At 46.6% G+C, this 20,742-nt stretch overlaps 1 protein-coding gene across 1 annotated transcript in view; it reads right to left on the bottom strand.

Annotated features, from left to right (window-relative positions):
• Positions 1-18,035, bottom strand: part of LOC135054932 (cobalamin binding intrinsic factor-like) — a 36,197-nt gene extending 18,162 nt beyond the window's left edge. Inside the window, exons 1-5 of the mRNA XM_063958425.1 lie at positions 17,740-18,035; positions 17,457-17,645; positions 13,581-13,730; positions 11,077-11,226; positions 7,125-7,297 (exon numbers count right to left, since the gene is read on the bottom strand). Of these exons, the coding sequence (XP_063814495.1) occupies positions 7,125-7,297; positions 11,077-11,226; positions 13,581-13,730; positions 17,457-17,645; positions 17,740-17,821 (744 nt within the window). The 5' untranslated portion in view covers positions 17,822-18,035. The remainder of the gene's footprint in view (positions 1-7,124; positions 7,298-11,076; positions 11,227-13,580; positions 13,731-17,456; positions 17,646-17,739) is intronic.
• Positions 18,036-20,742: the final 2,707 nt, after the last annotated feature.

Below are 20,742 nucleotides of genomic sequence, written 5' to 3'. Positions count from 1 at the left end.
ATAAAGAGATAGTATACTCGTAACTAGTATGTATGTATAAAGAAAGAAAAAAAAACCACGGTTAGGTGGTATATACAATTATGGACGGGCTGCCGAGTGCCGACACAGAGGTAGCCACAGCCGTGAACTACCGCACTGTACTGTGTCTGCTGCTAATATAGACTGGTTGATAAAGAGATAGTATACTCGTAACTAGTATGTATGTATAAAGAATGAAAAAAAAACCACGGTTAGGTGGTATATACAATTATGGACGGGCTGCCGAGTGCCGACACAGAGGTAGCCACAGCCGTGAACTACCGCACTGTACTGTGTCTGCTGCTAATATATAGACTGGTTGATAAAGAGATAGTATACTCGTAACTAGTATGTATGTATAAAGAAAGAAAAAAAAACCACGGTTAGGTGGTATATACAATTATGGACGGGCTGCCGAGTGCCGACACAGAGGTAGCCACAGCCGTGAACTACCGCACTGTACTGTGTCTGCTGCTAATATATAGACTGGTTGATAAAGAGATAGTATACTCGTAACTAGTATGTATGTATAAAGAAAGAAAAAAAAAACACGGTTAGGTGGTATATACAATTATGGACGGGCTGCCGAGTGCCGACACAGAGGTAGCCACAGCCGTGAACTACCGCACTGTACTGTGTCTGCTGCTAATATAGACTGGTTGATAAAGAGATAGTATACTACTAATATTATATACTGGTGGTCAGGTCACTGGTCACTAGTCACACTGGCAGTGGCACTCCTGCAGCAAAAGTGTGCACTGTTTAATTTTAATATAATATTATGTACTCCTGGCTCCTGCTATAACCTATAACTGGCACTGCAGTAGTGCTCCCCAGTCTCCCCCACAATTATAAGCTGTGTGAGCTGAGCAGTCAGACAGATATATAATATATATAGATGATGCAGCACACTGGCCTGAGCCTGAGCAGTGCACACAGATATGGTATGTGACTGACTGAGTCACTGTGTGTATCGCTTTTTTCAGGCAGAGAACGGATATATTAAATAAACTGCACTGTGTGTCTGGTGGTCACTCACTATATAATATATTATGTACTCCTGGCTCCTGCTATAACCTATAACTGGCACTGCAGTAGTGCTCCCCAGTCTCCCCCACAATTATAAGCTGTGTGAGCTGAGCAGTCAGACAGATATATATAATATTATATATAGATAATAGATGATGCAGCACACTGGCCTGAGCCTGAGCAGTGCACACAGATATGGTATGTGACTGAGTCACTGTGTGCTGTGTATCGCTTTTTTCAGGCAGAGAACGGATTATATTATGTACTCCTGGCTCCTGCTATAACCTATAACTGGCACTGCAGTAGTGCTCCCCAGTCTCCCCCACAATTATAAGCTGTGTGAGCTGAGCAGTCAGACAGATATATATATAATATTATATATAGATAATAGATGATGCAGCACACTGGCCTGAGCCTGAGCAGTGCACACAGATATGGTATGTGACTGAGTCACTGTGTGCTGTGTATCGCTTTTTTCAGGCAGAGAACGGATTATAAATAAAAGTGGTGGTCACTGGTCACTATCAGCAAAACTCTGCACTGTACACTACTGAGTACTCCTAATGCTCCCCAAAATTAGTAAATCAAGTGTCTCTCTAATCTATTCTAATTCTAAACGGAGAGGACGCCAGCCACGTCCTCTCCCTATCAATCTCAATGCACGTGTGAAAATGGCGGCGACGCGTGGCTCCTTATATAGAATCCGAGTCTCGCGATAGAATCCGAGCCTCGCGAGAATCCGACAGCGTCATGATGACGTTCGGGCGCGCTCGGGTTAACCGAGCAAGGCGGGAAGATCCGAGTCGCTCGGACCCGTGAAAAAAAACATGAAGTTCTGGCGGGTTCGGATTCAGAGAAACCGAACCCGCTCATCTCTAAATAAAATGTTGACAGCAGAGAAAACACAGTACAAGGCACAATACGTGCATAGAAATAAAGTCTACATTACTAATAAGTAAAGTACACATATGCTTTGAGATACACATAACACAGGAGAATGAATGAGTATGGATCAGCACCGAGAGGGGAGGGGCAGTCGGGAAACAATGATCTAGTTATCCAATGCATTGGGAAGGGGATGAGTCAGAAGGATGGGAAGGGTAAAAGGGGATCCTTGCTTGCAGTCAGTTTTATCTGGGGTAAGACTTTACTCTGCATGTATGACTGCAACAGGACATTCAGAGTGGGATTTACTACACATTGCATCATGGATGTGATGCATCCTGCCAATAATTGGGTAGATACCAGTGTTACTAATGCTGGTATGTACCTAGAAATAGTCTCCCTATAAGAGCTGTCCTCTGAGATAGAAGGACTTCCGGAATTATGAACCAGGAGCCCTAATGTGCATATGCAAAATGGCACGCGCTGCGCAGGGGATGCTGGGAGGGATCCCTCTCAGATGAAAGGAAGCCCTTAGGCTTCTATTGGACAATGCCATCTAAAGACAGCGTTGGCCACTGTGCCCTAGCTCCAGATAGTATCGCATTCCAGATCTTGGCACAAAACTCCACTGAGGACTCTTGTCCCATTTTATCTATTAATCTATCAATGCCCTATATGTGTAAGAATTTAAAAACATGACCATATAGAATAATAGTTGAGGTGATTATCTGTAATTCCTGGTACTATTCAAGGGCCGATGGTCGGGATGCCGGTGGTCATGTGATCGATGCCAACACCACTCAGGAAACCGGCGCCGGAACACCGACAGCCAACATCCCAATGGTAAGTATCAAGGTTAGATTAGGGCCCAGGGAGGGGGGTTTGGGGGTTAGGGTTAGGCACTACGGGGGGGGTGGGGGGTAGCCCTAGCCGCCACCCCCAGAGGGTTAGTCCTAGCAGCAACCCCCAGAGGTTTAGCTCTAGCCACCACCCCCAGAGGGTTAGCACTAGCCACCACCCCCAGAAGATTAGCCCTAGCCACCACCCCCAGAAGATTAGCCCTAGTCACCACCCCCTGACGGTTTAGGTTGGAATAGGGGAGGGTAAAAATACTTACCCCCTTCAATGTCGGGATTTTCAATGCCAGGATGCGACTGTCGGTCATGTGACTGCCGGCATCCTGACCACTGGTATTTCATACCGAACCCGTTCAAGGCATCTAATATTTTTCTACCTGGTCCAGTCATTGCTACAGTATATGGACATTGTATGAGGGGATCTCCAGTTTAGTAGAATAAGGCTAATAGCAGCGATGAGAACAGTAAGTTCTTACATAGGGGGTCATTCCGAGTTGTTCGCTCGCTGCCGTTTTTAGCAGAATTGCGATCAGGCTAAAAACCGGCAGTTCTGCGCATGCGTATGGGCCGCAGGCCGCACGCGCTAATTACTTTCACAAAAAACTATGCAATTTTACACAGGGCCGAGCGACGCTTTTCAGTCGCTCTGCTGATCGGTGAATGATTGACAGGAAAGGGGTGTTTCTGGGTGGTAACTGAGCGTTTTCCGGGAGTGTGCTAAAAAACACAGGCGTGCCAGGCAAAAACGCAGGAGTGGCTGGAGAAATGGGGGAGTGGCTGGCCGGACGCAGGGCGTGTTTGTGACATCAAACCAAGAACTAAACGGACTGAGGTGATCGCAATCTAGGAGTAGGTCTGGAGCTACTCAGAAACTGCAGGGAAATATTTAATAGCAGAACTGCTAATCTTTTGTTCGCTATTCTGCTAAGCTAAGGTACACTCCCAGAGGGCGGCGGCCTAGCGTGTGCACTGCTGCTAAAAGCAGCTAGCGAGCGAACAACTCGGAATGAGGGCCATACTCGGGTAGACATTTCTTTATAATGTAGCAAGTTGTAATGCCTCCATTGTTATTTAAAAAAGACCGCCGTTTGTTTTTATTTTTAACCCAATAGCACTGCTGCCTCACATACAGCCTTGGCAGTACAAAGGCTGAACTTCACTTGACCCTGTCAGCTTTGGACAGGGAAGTTTGGCACCACAGTACCCTAAGTGTCACCCCTCTGGCCAGCAGCAGGAAAGCCTGGGAAACTGTCCCCCAGCTGATCGGGCCCCCTGGGTTGTAGGGCAGAGTGGTCTGGGGGAGGGCTGTTACTGGGGCCCGTGCAGCCAGTGACCGGCGAGGACGGGGGTGGTCCAGGAGAGCCAGGACCGATTAATGGAGGACCATAGCGCGGGGAAGGGAGTCCCCAGAGGAATGGGAAAAATGCACCGGAGAGACAGCCTTGAAGAGGCCAGAGCTGTGCCGAGAACCGCTCACCTGACAAGAAGATCATCAGAGCGTCCTGGAATGAGGAGCCGCACCTGGGAGGCCAGGAGACTGCAGTGGGAAGCGCCAGGTGGACCGCGGCCGGAGGAGCCTGGAGAGACAGACATCGGGAGCAGCGCAGGAGTAACTAGCAGGGACGTGCGGTGAGCTAAATGGCTCAGGAGGCACTGGCTAGCACCAGAGCCAGATTTACATGCAATATATGAGCTAAAGGGTGCATCTGGGCATTATACACAGGTGCAGTAGTATAAACTCCTGGATATTTGGTTAGTTTTAATCAGAGATACCTGCCATAGACTTTTTACTCCAGAGTTTTGGCTATAAAAATTATTAGAATAATGCAAATAACATATTTCAAACATATTCTTTGTATTTTTCATATACTTTATACAGCCAAAACTGTGGCACAAACGTTAGTATGACAGGAAAGGCTCTGCCTCACCTGCCTCACCCCACCGCACGTCACTGGTAGCTAGTACAGCCCTGGGGTAAAGGACCCCCCGGCATGGAAGACAGCCGCCCATATCACTGCCTGACTGCCGGAGTGCCTGTGGAAGCCTGTTCACCGAGGAGCAGCAGCAGTGCTGGAAACGAGGAACCAGCACCCCATGGAAGACCCCTCTCTGACTGGAAATTGCGGAGGAACAGCGCTGGCCAATGATGGGCACACAGGCACCATGGAGGACGACCCCAGCTGAAAAGACCCCAGCAAGGACCCCTGGTGGTGGGAGAAGACTCCCATGACGACGTGACTGAAAACCAGAGAAGACTGGAGAGCAGACTCCTACGCAAGGGTGTAGCCCTGGAGCGGTGCATTGCAACCCGGGTGGCGCCGAACACGGGACCAGTGCGTAAGTGGCGGAAGAGCTGGAGCCAGTGGTGAGACTCTGATACCCTCATGTAACCCATCCGCTGCTAGATTCTGCCCCTGTAGCCCTTCCACTGCCAGAACTCTGCATTTGGGTAAGCTCCCCTTTTATCTCCAGTGCCCTTCCCAGGAAAGTAATAGGAGGGGGGACGCCCCTCAGTAATCAAGGGGAGTAGGCTCCCCACCTCAATATTACATCTATTTGATGTCACGAACAGGATCAGAGAATCTCAAGGGGGCCTGTTTCCCCAAGACCTCTAATCATTCACTTTACTGGATAAAATCGTAGTTATTCAGTCAGGTATTTGAGAGATAGGAACCAGAGTAAATGACATCTCTGACACTCAGGTGAAAGAGAAGTGCCAACATATTACAGAGAAAAAAGATAGACATGAAAAGTTAGCAGTTTGTAACTGGCATCAAAAGCAAAGGTCAGCAGAGGAGAATATAGAAAGTGTTTTATCAATTCTTGGAGAGATAAACAATGGAGAACTTGCCCATACCTCAACTAATTGGTTGCTACAGAAACTTCTCCACTTAATCTCCCTCCAAGATTTTATAAATCTCCCCCTTAGTCTCCTATTGTTTTCTGTAATGTGCCGGTACATGTTATCTTCCTACATGACCAGAAAAGCAAGAGGTGCATACTTGCCTACTTTCCCGGAAGTTGCAGGAGGCTCATGATTTTCTGGGGTAGCCCTCCGCACCTCCCGAAAAGTAGGCATATCTCCAGCATGTGTGGCTCCTTGGGGTGGAGGAGGGACTAAAATGCAGCAAACTGCATCCTTTTAGCCCTGCCCCCTTCCGCGGACTCGTGAATCGCTGCTTTTTTCCGAAGTGGGGCTTGATGATGTCAGAGCCCTCCCCCGCCCCTACAAGTTCCCTGCAGCACAGGAGCAGATCTAGGCACGGGCAAGCAGGGTGAGCACCTGCGGTGCTGCAGCCCACAGGCGCGGCCGCAGTCACCCCGCAGGCGCCCGCCGCCCACCTACACCCGGCATCCGCATCCCGCTCCCCATTCCCCGGCTGCAGCAGGCGCCGTGGGCTATGAGGGCGCACACTTCAGTCTGCGCCATTGTCAGACGCTAGAGGTCATAATTGACCTCTAGTGTCTGTGTGGCGCTGCTATGGGAGAGACGTCGTGAAACGGCGGCGGCCAGAGACGGAGTAGCAGTGGCAGCAGCAGTCCGGAAGCAGGAGCGCGGCTGGTGAGTATTGTTTTTTTTTTCTGTCTGTGTGTGTGTTTGTAAGCGGCGCTACTACATGGGGCATAACTACTGGGGACATAGCTACAGGGGGCACAACTACTGGGGACACAGCTAAAGGGGGCACAGCTACATGGGGCACAACTACTGGGGGCACAGCTACAGGGGGCACAACTACTGAGGTCAAATCTACTGGGGGCACAACTACTGGGGGCAAATCTACTTGAGGCACCAATTACTGGAGGCACAGCTACTGGAGGCACAGCTACTGGAGGCACAGCTACTGGGGGCACAACTACTGGGGGCACAGCTACAGGGGGCACAACTACTGGGGGCACAACTGTGGACACACCCCTTCCCTATGAAACCACGCCCCTATTTTTTTCCCACGCGCACAAACTCTGTTTTACCTGTGTGTGTGTGTGTGTGTGTGGAGGGGGGGCCAAAGGAAATTTTCACCCTGGGCCCCACAAGGTCTAGAACCGGCCCTGCTGCAGCGTCTCCACTCCAGGAGAAATCAAAAGTAGGTAAGTATGAAGAGGTATCTTATAAACTTCCATTCATGTAAAGCTATATAATCCAAAGACCTTATGGGGAATAACAGTAAGGACTGACATGTGCAGAACCTTTCTGGACATATTGAATCTGGTTATCCGATTCTTGGAGCAAGAGGATCTCTCCTTTCCATAGCTATGACAACACCTGTGACAGAGAACCATTGGGGTACCATCTGGCAATCACTAACACCATATAAATGAGCAAGAGGGTTTCAATACCTGGCCAGCCAGTCCAGTGCTGTAGATGTTCCCGATTAGTCCATTGTTCTGTGCATTTAGGATCAGGTCCAGCAGTATAGACAGAGAGCTCTTCACTAACTTAACTGTCTTAGAGGGCACATTGTCCATCTGCAGCACACAGGTCAGTCCCATTACTGCCACAGCTGCTGTATCTGTCAGCACAGAGTTATTGGGGAGAATGCGGGGGGGAAACATTCAGTAACGTTACTTTGAACACTTAAGTATGTTCAGTAAAATAAAGGTCAATTCAACAATATTTTCACAAATTCACCAAATCTTGGGGATGCAGATAAATATTTTACTGATATTTTACCGTGTTTGATAGTAACTTTTTTAAAACACCATCAAAAGCGGGTGCGGCTGAGCAACAGCCAGAATAAACATGTTTAGAGTGTGTGTACTTATTGGATCTTTTAGATTATATACTGCATGTGGGTCATATTAAAGTGAAGGTGTGTCTTTTTTATTTCAGTTTATCTCTTTTTTTGCTATCAAACGTCAATGTTTTCATCTATATTTTCTTACATTTTATTTTTTTTATTTTTTACTTTTAATGGTATAGCATGTATCAAGATGCATGCAGTACCAATGGCTCAGCTGCCTTTGACATGTCATATCAATGGCCCTCATTCCGAGTCGTTCGCTCGGTATTTTTCATCGCATCGCAGTGAAATTCCGCTTAGTGCGCATGCGCAATATTCGCACTGCGACTGCGCCAAGTATCTTTGCTATGAAGAAAGTATTTTTACTCACGGCTTTTTCATCGCTCCGGCGATCGTAATGTGATTGACAGGAAATGGGTGTTACTGGGCGGAAACACGGCGTTTTATGGGCGTGTGGCTGAAAACGCTACCGTTTCCGGAAAAAACGCAGGAGTGGCCGGAGAAACGGGGGAGTGGTTGGGCGAACGCTGGGTGTGTTTGTGACGTCAAACCAGGAACGACAAGCACTGAACTTATCGCACAGGCAGAGTAAGTGTGGAGCTACTCTAAAACTGCTAAGTAGTTTGTGATCGCAATATTGCGAATACATCGGTCGCAATTTTAAGATGCTAAGATACACTCCCAGTAGGCGGCGGCTTAGCGTGTGTAACTCTGCTAAATTCGCCTTGCGACCGATCAACTCGGAATGAGGGCCAATATGCGCACTGTGCGCTTTACCAGACCATTTCTCTCCTACAAGAAACCCCATTAATCAGGTCACCAGACCTCGCTACCAGCCTCTATAATGCATTTAGGCTAAAACAGAGTTACTCTAAAAGGTGTAATAAGGTCAGCACTACCGTCACCAAATAAAATACATTTCTATAGTCCACTATATAAATACTTCCCTTAAATCCACCATGTGGAAAAGGAAAAAGATCAACGCCACACTGTGAATTTTTAACACACAGAGAAAGCACTCCAGCTGCTGTGCAACTACACATCCCAGCATCCAATCATTTTTTATGTCCTAAAAGCGAAACTGTGGCAAGTAATGCTGGGATGTGTAATACCTGCAGCTGGAGTTCCGGATGCTGCCTAATATGGGGGGTCATTCTGACCCGATCGCACGCTGCAGTTTATCACAGCAGTGCGATCGGGACAGAACTGCGCCGGCGCATTGCAGACGGCCGAAGGCTGGTGCTGCGCTACGATCGCCTCTGCCTGATTGACAGGCAGAGGCGGTCGCTGGGAGGGGGGGCGGAACGGCGGCGCCTGGCCACCGTTTCGCGGTGCGGTCCGGCCAACGCAGGCGTGGCCAGACCGTGAGGGGGGCGGGCCGCAGCGGCTGTGTGACGTCAAACGCAGCCGCTGCGGGCTGGGGAGCAACAAGTAGCTCCCGGCAGGCACGCTAAAGCTGCGCTGACCGGGAGCTACTCCTAAGGTGCAAAAGCATCACCGCTGTGCGTTGCTTTTGCACTTCTGTGCGGGATAGCTCTGTGCTGGGTGTCCCCTCGCATGTCTATGGTCATGATCGCAGCCCTCTTGCAGGACTACGATTAACTTGGAATCACCCCCATGATTCCATGAGATCAGTTTTGTCATCAGTCTGGGAAGTGAGCATGTATCCTGGCTTACTGATAATCTTAGTCAATGACTAATGGCCTCAATCAGAGGTAGGCACACAAGCGCCCGCAGCTGCATTTATTGGAGGTCGTCCATCTGTGACTTTGGGGGTAATTCAGAGTTGATCGTAGCAGCAAATTTGGTAGCAGATGGGCAAAACCATGTGCACTGCAGGGGAGGCAGATATAACATGTGCAGAAAGAGTTAGATTCGGGTGGGTTATTTAGTCTCTGTGCAGGGTAAATACTTGCTGCTTTATTTTTACACTGCAATTTAAATTTCAGATTGAACACACCACACCCAAATCTAACTCTCTCTGCACGTGTTATATCAGCCCCCCCTGCAGTGCACATGGGGGCTAATTCAGAACTGATCGGTGCTGTGCGTGTTCGCACAGCAGCGATCAGGCCTGAACTGTGCATGCATCGTCGGCGCACTAGCTAGCGACCGCCTCTGCCTGATTGACAGGCAGAGGCGGTTGCTGGGTGAGATGGGGCGGGACGGTGGCGTTAAGCCGCCATTTAAGGGGCGCGGTCCAGTCAACGCAGGCGTGTCCAGACCATGGCGGGGGCGGGCTGCCGCGGCTGCGTGGCGTCACACAGAGCCGCTGCACCCAGGCAGCGACGAGTAGCTCCCGGACAGGAGCTGCACTGGCCGGGAACTACTACTGAAGTACAAAAGCATCGCCGCTGTGCGATGCTTTTGTACTTCTGCGACAGGGTAGGGACTGACAGGCGGGGTGGGCTAGCCCTGTGCTGGGCATCCCCCCGCATGTTAGTGTGCCTGATCGTAATTGTGCCATAGTTGCCGACTTCTGGGCAGCCCGTCGGCTCAGCAGGGAAGGGGCGGGCAATGAGGTGACGTGTCAGGGGGCAGGCCAGAGGCGGAACGGGGGCGGGCCAGAGGCGGAACGGGGCGTGGCTTCTGGCTGCATCATTTAAGCCACGCCCCCGCTGTGTAATGCCGCGATTACCGGCATTATACAGCAGGGGGCGTGGTTACGATGACGCGATTCAACAAGAATCGCGTCATCACCTGCCCGGACCTCCCACTTTACTCGTTAAGTGGGCGGCGGGCAGGGGGTGACCCCCGTAAATCGGGAGACTTGCCTGCTCTTCCGGGGGGCCGGGAGGGTCACCCGTTTTTCGGGAGCCTCCCGGCCATTCCGGGAGGGTAGGCAAGTATGAATTGTGCTAAATTTAGCACAGCTACGATCAACTCTGAATCACCCCCTTGGTTTTGCCCAACTGCTAACAAATTTGCTGCTGCGATCAACTCTGAATTACCCCCTAGGTCCTTTATGCAGATGTCAATATAAAGTCCTTCTCGTATGTTTATCTGTGCGTCAAAATGTGTAAGGTCTGAGATTCCCACTTTCAGTGTCCATACACTGTATCGCTGCATCCATAGGCTCCACCATTGGAGAGAGATAAAGTAAATGGAGAAAAGTACCAGCCAATCAGCTGCCATGTTACAGGCTGTGTTTGAAAAATGTCAGTTAGGAGCTGGTTGGCTGGTACTTTATCTCCGTTCACTTTATCTCTCTCCAAGGCTTAGTATATATAGACCCCATAGGATTTCTAACAATAGACATAGGGAACTGCCCTATGGGGGTGGAAGCCAAAGAAACAAAATCAGATGAACAGCAGCATTATATTATTCCAGCAGATTCACCAAGATTTGCAAATATGGGGTTATCATTTCTGAACAGAGTGACAGGTATGTATTTATTTGTTATGAAATGAACTGCAATTAAGTATTTTAGTGAACTAGGTTCCATGTACTGTACTCCACATTACTCACAACACATCAACTAAACAGTAGTGGAAGGTCCTCATTACATTTCATGGTTCGGCTTGCAGACTATACAGTAAGATACTCACCTACAGATCCTGTGAGACCAGGCGGGCTTATAGAAGTAGCTTCAGCCAAAGCCTTTGCAGCTGTAATCGCTGAAGGATTGGACATCACACACAATGCTAGGACATCAAGTGCGACCTGGTACCAGGTGGTTCGTGGAGACTGAGTGTTTGCTGTAAACAGTTCAAATGTTCAGTTAGTGGAATTCCTACTTATTCCTACACTGAACTTCAATGAACACCAATGGGAACACATAGATTCTGGAGGCCCTTTCTGGCACACTGGGAATAGTAAGCTGGAGCTGACTGGCACTGGTATCAGACTTTGAAAAGAGTGGAGAATTGTCCATAGCACCAATCAGCTTCTACCTATCATTTTATAGCATGTACTTGATAACTGCTACACCAAGTTGATTGGATGCTGTGGGAAACTTCTCCATCCTCAACTGCTTGAGTCCACATTGACTCCTTACTTCTATGTTGGTTTTAGCTGTGAACAATGAAGCTCTAGTCAGGGAAGGATTGAATAGGAGAAATATTCATTTATAGGCCTTGTTGAGTTGATCATGCTTAATCAGTGATTAAATATATGCAATTAAAGAAAACAATAAGACACAGTGTGAACACTGCAAGAAGAAAAGTGGGTATAGCCGACTGCGTGAAGTGCACTTGCCTATGGTAAGTGACCCAGTCGCTTTGGACAGTCTTAACACCAATGTTTGCTGATGGAACCTGAATGTACAGGTGTACGGGAACCCCGAAGGAGTATTCAGAGGAGGATATTCACATTCATTCCACTGATGGTGCATACCAACTTTGTCACCCTCTGGCTATTGATGTCATGTCTCTCTTTTATGTATGTACCATAACTGTAAGGAGGGTGACTATCCATTCTGGAACATTCCATTGGAACTACCACACACCTGTTCACTCTGCAATCATGTCAGTTCTCAACATATTATGTATACAGAGACAAGTTGCGTGATATTGCAGACGATGTTACAACTATGAGATAATGACGACTAACAGCACAGCTGAACCAATCTAAGGGGGAGGGGATTTGTGAAATATTTAAGAGTGGAGAAGTTGCTAATGCCAACTAATCAGCTTCTGTAATTTTATCTCTCCAAGATTTGATACACCTCCCCTTAAGTACAGTAAGTATTAGATGTTGAGCGTGAGCGAAAAGAAAAAATCATGTGAGATCTATAGCGTATAAAGAGAGAAACACAAAATCAGTTTACATATAGCCACAAAGCTGGATGAGAGAAGTGAGGTGAGTGCTAGCTCTTCTGACAAGTCAGCATAGAAAAGAAGAGCCTGATAAGAGAAACTCTGAAGAAATAATATATTTATCCCAAGACTGTATACAGTGACTCTGTAAATAACTGCATTCCAATCTGTTCGCACTCAGAAGATGTCCTGGTTCCAAAATGAAGAAGATGACAGGTACAGTAGGTGCACCACTCTACTCTACCTGCCTCACCTGTACTACACTTGTCTCATTGTTATCACATTAGCAGTCACACACACGGGAGGGCTCCGGCTTTCCAACTCACCCATATATTGTATCCTGGGATGAGATTGAACTACATCTGTCTGTTTGATCCAAAGCCGAGTACAGTAGATGCATTGGAGTACACACTACCACAACATATCCATGCATAGACGCTACAATGTAATGATCCTTTACTGATTTCAGATCCTAGTGACAATGAATAATCTGTAGCCTACTATTTTGTGTTTTAAACTGATGGGTTCCGGTTTGAAACGTGATAATAATCCCGACCACTTGTTCCTTTTTATTTGTTTTGGGTTAAACTTTTCCAGGAAGTTCATGCAATTAGCCGATTTTGTAATTTGTTAAGAAATCAGGACAGACATTTTTACAAGGGAATTATTTAAACATAATTCAACCATGGTGTACAAATCTTGCTTCATTTAACTATATTGGTGGGTCCCAACACTAGGTACCTCCCACATTTCCAAGATGCTCTCTCTCCTACTAGGCATGGTCATCAGTGGGTTAACCATCTATGCTGTTGACAGCTGTTAACATGGCTAATATGAAACCATAGACTAGGAATCATAGATGGTTTCATCCACTGATGGCCATCCTTGCTCTACTACTCACTGGCAAGTGGGCCAATCAGATGTGGGTGCATGGCTTTGTGGGGTGATAATCATCAATGGTTGATGGCCATCCGTGCCTAGTATCCTGAAATGTAATGTTGCCTGTTAGGAGAGTCTACAAGAAGTTTTGGTTGCACCCATAATGACCTGTACTGTAAACAGGAAGTTACAGTCTATGCCACCAATCCAACATCGCAGACTGATGGAACAGCTCCCAACTATTTTGAAATGCGTCTCATAAAAGTCACATAAATCAGGGGCATGCATGTTAGACGGGTTACTATGTACATGGAGAGGGGATTGTAACTGCAAAAGCAAAACAATACTGGAAAAATGTGAAAAGAACCAGGAAAATACATTTGTGAGTATAATAAAAAGTACTGACATACACTCACCAATACAGTGCAACTCTTCATTAGTCTTGGTCTCTAGGAGATGTACAAGGTTGATGTTTTCTCCAGAACTATAAATTTTGGTGGGGTCAGAACATGAAGAACGAAGTGCTAGAACATAAAGCGCAACTTTCCCTGAGGTAAAAGGTTGATCTAAAAGGAGTGGTGCAGAGACATAAAAATCTATTAGTTTGTTACATGAAGATATTCTTCCTTATAGGAAGTGATAGTATGAGCTAATAAATTCTGGCTATTATATAAACCAACATTTCCTTATGAGCTTGACGTAAGATCTTCTGGAGTTGTAGTCTACGCGTTTATATTTGTTGCAGTACACTATTCAACCACTAAAAGAAAAACCACAGGGATCATGTTTATTACTATAGTATTATTAACCAGAGGTTCTTTTGTTACTTGTTGATGTATTTTGGATCACTGAGAATATTATTTTGTTTTTCATGTCTGCTAAAGTTAAATCTATTCTCAATTATTAATAGAGACAGAGTTTCTTATAACCCCTTCAGACTGCTAATGCCGGGTCGCATCCGGGATTGGTACATGGGTACATCCCCTGTGCGACCCGGCTGAGACAGCTTTCAGACTGGCGGCCCCCGACCCGGCTTGTTGTCGGGTCAATGACGACATTGTGTCAGGTGTGGAGGCGGAGCTTGGAGATGACAATCTCCAAGCGCAAACTCTTCCTATAGTGTGAACGGGTCCCGGTCTGCATAAACCCGGCTTACTCATTCACACTGCACCCAATCCTGGTTGCTACCTGAGTTGAAACCCGCTTTCAGACTGCGCTGCAACCCGTGTTGGTGCGCATTCACGTGCAATAACCTGGGTTATTGCTGGTGGCCTGAAAGGGATATAAGAGTTGCCCTTTGGCTAAAATATATACATATATATATATATATATATATATATATATATATATATATATATAGCAAAGTCCAGTAGACTGGCACCCTCTTCTCACAGCATTCATGCCACGGTGTCAAAAGAGAAAATAATACAGCAAATCCAACGGAAGCACTCAGGTGGTCTTAAAGAAATATCCCTCAACATTGTAAATGTATGGGGATAAAGCTTTAATGCAGGGGTACCCATACTTTCTTGAACCATGGCACCCTAAAGTATCAGCATATTTTTTCACAGCATCACTAGGCCAAAACTTTCTTATTGAAATACTCAACAAATAATATTAAATTAAGTATATTGTGCTTAATTGTCATTATTTGGTTCTGTTACGTTGTGGGTTGTTTATGTTTGGCAGCCTGCTGCACTGGTTTTGTCTATTACATTGACCATACATAATTTGATTTTGGAGTGGACCACCAACCCGATACACCCCTGCAAATGCACTGTGGCACCTAATTTGGGAATCACTGCTTTAATGCTTTTCTCCAAAAGGTAATTTCACAAAATCACTATATCCTCATTCATTTCCTTCAGACCTGAAATTAGCTACTTTTTCTGAGTATTTGAAAATATTTATTTAACTAAATATTGTGATTTTATTATTCTATATTCAGGATCTGAATTTCTGCTAAGGGAAACTTGTTTCCCCTTAGTACATGTATCAAGAGTGGTAGTGTTTTATTCAGTTATTATACTTTAAAATATATTCTGCAAACTGCATTAGGCATGTAGCGAATTAAAAAACAACACCTGTAGTCCTCTGTCCAACTGTTTGCAAGGGAGACAGCATGTTAATTGCTCCTAACCTAATACCCCTTTCAAACCAAAATCCCTGGCTTATTGTTATTCGCCTCTGCCGGCATTTGGAGATGACATCATCTCCAAGCGCCAGAGATCCAGCTCTTTAAACAGTCTCAACGGAACCCATTCACACTGCCCTGAAACCCAGGTCATTCCGTGTCAAACCCAGGTCGCTTCAGGTTGGATTCTGGGTCACTTGAGCCAAGTTTTTTTGGGGGGTGATCCTTTCACACCAAGCCACGGGTTAACCCGGCAATAACCCAGGTTGAAGCAATGGTGTGAAATGGGTGTTACACTTTACATGCTGGCTATGCTACATAAAGAAACGTGCAGCACAGAGAAAAAGAACAATCAGTGTTTCTTTTGGACACTTCTGAAGCTGATTTTTGAGTTAGAACCAGTCTGTCTAATTGTGATACAGGTGTGGATCATTAGATCGACAGTGTCTAGGTCGACAATGATTAGGTCGACCACTATAGGTCGACAGTCACTAGGTCGACAGGGTTGGAAGGTCGACAGGTCAAAAGGTCGACATGAGGTGTTTTTTTGTGTGTCGTTTTCTCAGTACAGTGACCGGGAAGCCCAATTAGTGCACCGTGTCCCCTCGCATGGATCGCTTCGCTCGCCATGCTTCGGGCAAGGTGCCTCGCTCCGCTACCGCTTCGCTCAGCACAGGTTACTGTTCCAATCGTAGTCCACATCGATCGTTAAGTATGAAATTTTTTTGAAAAACTCATCTCGACCTTTTGACCAGTCGACCTAGCACATGTCGACCTTCCAACCCTGTCGACCTAGTGACTGTCGACCTATAGTGGTCGACCTGAACATTGTCGACCTAGACAGTGTCGATCTTCAGACCGGATCCCTTGTGATACATGGTATATGGTAAAGTTTGTGATTCATTCCCATTGCCACAATCAGTCCATTTTTCCATGTTCATTGTTTTGGGGGGTTTCTAGTAGAATACCCAGTTGAAACATACTTATGGTAATTCTACAAGAGCAAACTCCAGGAAATCTGCAATGATGTCCTGCAGTACTTGAATCAGCTCTTAAATGGTTACTGCAAAATACATTTCGTGACTAATACCTGAATATATGCAAGGCTCGCACACAAACTCATCTCTTACATAACCTCGGAGAGCCGCAAGGAATTTACATGTTGCAAAACATCGTCTCAGGTTAAACACGTCTGAGAAATATATAAAGTATAAACTACTGTAAGGTAGATTTTGGAGTGCGTTAGAAGAAAGCTCTGAAATATTTCTTTGATGTTGGCCACAACTCAGTACAACTGAGAATTGCAATTTACTAGATCTAGTCTTTTTAAATGTATTGTTTCATACAATGACCCCCTTTAGTACATTGCAACTGCATATGTTGCTACTGTATATAGGGAGATTAATTAGCAACCTGTTGTGGCAATAAAAGCAAACTAAAATAAAATGCACTAATATGATAGAGGAATAAAATAAAGTAGTGCCTTGCTCGCAAATGAAATATTACATTTTGAAATAACATCAAATTTTTGTTATAATACAGTGTTTAAATAAAAACAAAAATGGAACTATGGGGGTCATTCCGAGTTGATCGCTCGCTAGCTGTTTTTAGCAGCCGTGCAAACGCTATGCCGCCTCCTACTGGGAGCGTATTTTAGCTTAGCAGAAGTGCGAACGAAAGGATCGCAGAGCGGCTACAAAATTATTTTGTGCAGGTTCAGAGTAGCTTCAGACCTACTCAGCGCTTGCGATCACTTCAGACTATTCAGTTCCTGTTTTGACGTCATGAACACGCCCTGCGTTTGGCTAGCCACGCCTGCATTTTTCCTGCCACGCCTGCGTTATTCCAAACACTCCCTGAAAATGGGCAGTTGACACCCAGAAACGCCCACTTCATGTCAATCACTCTGCGGTCAGCAGTGCGACTGAAAAGCTTCACTAGACCTTGTGTGAAACTACATCGGTCGTTGTAATAGTATGACGCGCGTGTGCATTGTGCCGCATACGCATGTGCAGAAGTGCCTTTTTTTGCCTAATCGCTGCGCAGCGACCGAAAGCAGCTAGCGATCAACTCGGAATGACCCCCTATGTTCTATTTAAATAGTTCAAAGAAAATTTCTAATTATTTTCAGGGGACAAGGTCCAAGAAATGGACTTACTTTCAGTTACTTTATGGACACTGTCTTCTCTCAGCAGTTTAATTAGCGTCTCTCGGGCAAAGGAGTCTGGGACATTTCCTATGTTCAATGCCAATAGAACACTGGGGTCTGGAGTAACGCATGGCCCCACACTTCTTGCCATGTTCAGTGCCAAAGCTGTGACATAAGACTTCTGTGTGTTTGGAACAGCTGTAGAATAAAGAGAAGACATATTAGATAGCTTTGCTCTGAGGCCAAGGATGGCTCAATCTCACCACTCATCCTCAGGTGTCTTGTTACTCACAGCAGACGGAATCAGCCCTGGAAGGACAGGTGAGGCTGAGGAGCCCAGCACATACGATGAGCAGCTTCATCCTGATAGTCATGTACAAGTAACTTGTTTCTGCTGCTACTGCTGCTTCTTCTTCCTCCTTTTTATACTTTGCAATTCCTGGCAATTGCTCATGTGCCGAGCCTCATATCCTACCTCTTTGTTTACATTCTCTTTCTCAACCTGGCATTGTGAAAATTGGCTGCGGTGATGCATAGATACAGTAGTCACACTTCGGAAGGTTACACAGTACAAGGCACTGCTATCCTCTGTTAAGCCGCCAAGGGGAGGAGAGAAGATTTTGACAGCTTTAAATGCAGCGAATTAAGAGAACAGGTTAAGCTAGAGCTAAACAGAAAAACAAACATACACTTGTTTCCAAATGTTAAATCTCTATCATTTAAATGGCATTACACAATGGAAATGGAGACAAGTTGTGTGATAAAACAGTTTATCGTGGTGCAAGATATAACATTGGAACAATAGATTGATACAGGACAGCTTAGAGAATACAAAGGTGTTAGTGGCGAACACAGGACTTCCAGAGAGGGGTTCCAAATGCTCAATTTCATATCTGAGTTTCCTTTCCAACAGGATACCTTTCATTGTGAAAATCTGCTTCCATTCCCAAGCTCTCTTTTTCCTTCCACAAGCTCTCTGAGTATTTCTATCCTCACAAAATAGCTGTCTTCCCTCCTGCAAGCTCTCTCTTTCCTCTTGCAAGTTCTTTCCTCCCGCAAGCTCTCTCTTTCCTCCCGTAAGCTCTCACTTTCCTACTACAAGCTCTTTTTCCCACCGCCAGCTCTCTTTCCTCCCGCAAGCTCTTCCTTTCCTCCAGCAAGCTCTTTCTTTCTCACCACAAGCTCTCTCTTACCTCCCGCACGCTCTCTTTCTTCCCATAAGCTCTCTCTTTCCTCCCATAAGCTCTCTCTTTCCTCCCGCAAGCTCTCTCTTTCCTCCAGCAAGCTCTTTCCTTCTGCAAGCTCTCCCTTTCCACCGCAAGTTCTCTCTTTCCTCCCGCAAGTTCTTTCCTCCCACAAGTTCTCTCTTGGCTCCTGCAAGCTGTCTCTTACCTCCCGCAAGCTGTCTTTCCTCCAGCAAGCTCTCTCCTCCCATAAGCTCTTTCCTCCCACAAGCTCTCTCTTTCCTCCAGCAAGTTCTCTTTCCTCCTACAATCTCTCTCTTTCCTGTTTAAAGCTCTCTTTCCCACAGCAAGCTCTATCCCACTGCAAGCTCTCTCTTTCCTCCCTCGAGCTCTCTCTTTCCTCCACGCAAGCTCTCGCTTTGCTTCCGGCAAACTATTTCTTTCCTCCCCAAAGCTCTCTCTTTCCACTCTCAAGTTGTTCCTTTACTCCACAAAGCTCTCTTTCCACCACACAATCACACTCTTTTATACCCCCATCTGTGTCTTTTTTTCACCTGCCTCTTTTTTCCATATTCTGTTTATTCTCCCATTACTATGGGGGTCATTCCGAGATGATCGCAGCTGTGCTAAATTTAGCACAGCTACGATCATTCACAATGACATGCGGGGGTACACCCAGCACAGGGCTATCCCGCCCTGCATGTCAGTGCCGCCGTCCCCCCCACCACCACTCCCCGCAGAAGTGCAAAGTCATCGCAAAGCAGCGATGCCTTTGCACTTCAAGAGTAGCTCCCGACCAGCGCAGCTTTAGCGTCCTGCCCGGGAGCTAAACCATCGCTCCCTGGCCCGCAGCGGCTTTGTGTGATGTCACACAGCCACTGTGGACCACACCCCATTCGGTCTGGCCATGCCTGTGTTGGCCGGACAGTGCCGACAAAACGGCGGCCAAACGCCGCCATTCCCCCCCCCCCGCCCAACGACCGCCTCTACCTGTCAATCAGGCAGAGGCGATCGTAGCGGCCCGACGGCCATTGGCCGTCTGGCATGTGCCGACGCACTGCAGCGCCAGCGCATGCGCAGTTCTGACCCGATCGCACCGCTGCGATAAACTGCAGCGTGCGATCGGGTCAGAATGACCCCTTATGTCTCTTCTTACCCACACAGGCCCCCCTCCCTCCTTCCAGCCTATTCTTTCCTAACCATCTTTCCTATGCCACCATGGCAGTAGATTTGAAAAACAAGATGAACGCATTTTCAGATAGGTGTAATATGGCAGTGTCATTGGTGTGTCAAAGGCCATGTTTAGTTGGATTTGAGGAAAGAAGCTAGACGATGGCAAATGTCAGTGGTGCAATCAATGTCGTGTCAATGTTGAAGTGTTTTCAATCTCCATTGCAATTGCACAGACCACTGAGCCTGTGAGCATCGCAGGGTGGTGTACAAAGGGAAGGATGGCATTAGCATTTGCATGTTTCCGCTAGAGATGTGCAGCAGGCATTTTTTTTTTCGTGTTTCGTGCTTTGGTTTTGGATTCGGGTCCGCGGTCGTGTTTTGGATTCGGACACGTTTTGGCAAAACCACCCTTTCGGGTTTTGGATTCGGATGTGTTTTGGATTCCGGTGATTTTTTTAAAACCTCAAAAACAGCTGAAATCATAGAATTTGGGGGTAATTTTGTTCCTATAGTATTATTAAGCTCAATAAACAATAATTTCCACTCATTTCCAGTCTATTCTGAACACCTCACACCTCACAATATTAATTTTAGTCCTAAAATTTACACCGAGGTCGCTGGATGACTAAGATAAGCGACCCAAGTGGGCGGCACAAACACCTGGCCCATCTAGGAGTGGCACTGCAGTGTCAGACAGGATGGCACTTAAAAAAATAGTCCCCAAACAGCACATGATGCAAAGATAAATAAAAAAAGAGGTGCAAGATGGAATTGTCCTTGGGCCCTCCCACCCACCCTTAAGTTGCACACTTTAACAAACCAATCATTTCAGCGACAGGGTCTGCCACACGACTGTGGCTGAAATGACTGGTTGGTTTGGGCCCCCACCAAAAAAGAAGCAATCAGTCTCTCCTTGCACAAACTGGCTCTACAGAGGC

Source organism: Pseudophryne corroboree, chromosome 3 (genome assembly GCF_028390025.1).
Source record: "Pseudophryne corroboree isolate aPseCor3 chromosome 3, aPseCor3.hap2, whole genome shotgun sequence".
Classification (NCBI taxonomy): Eukaryota; Metazoa; Chordata; class Amphibia; order Anura; family Myobatrachidae; genus Pseudophryne; species Pseudophryne corroboree.
The sequence above is the reverse complement of the archived record's forward strand: the minus strand, read 5'-3'. Positions and strand labels throughout refer to the sequence as shown.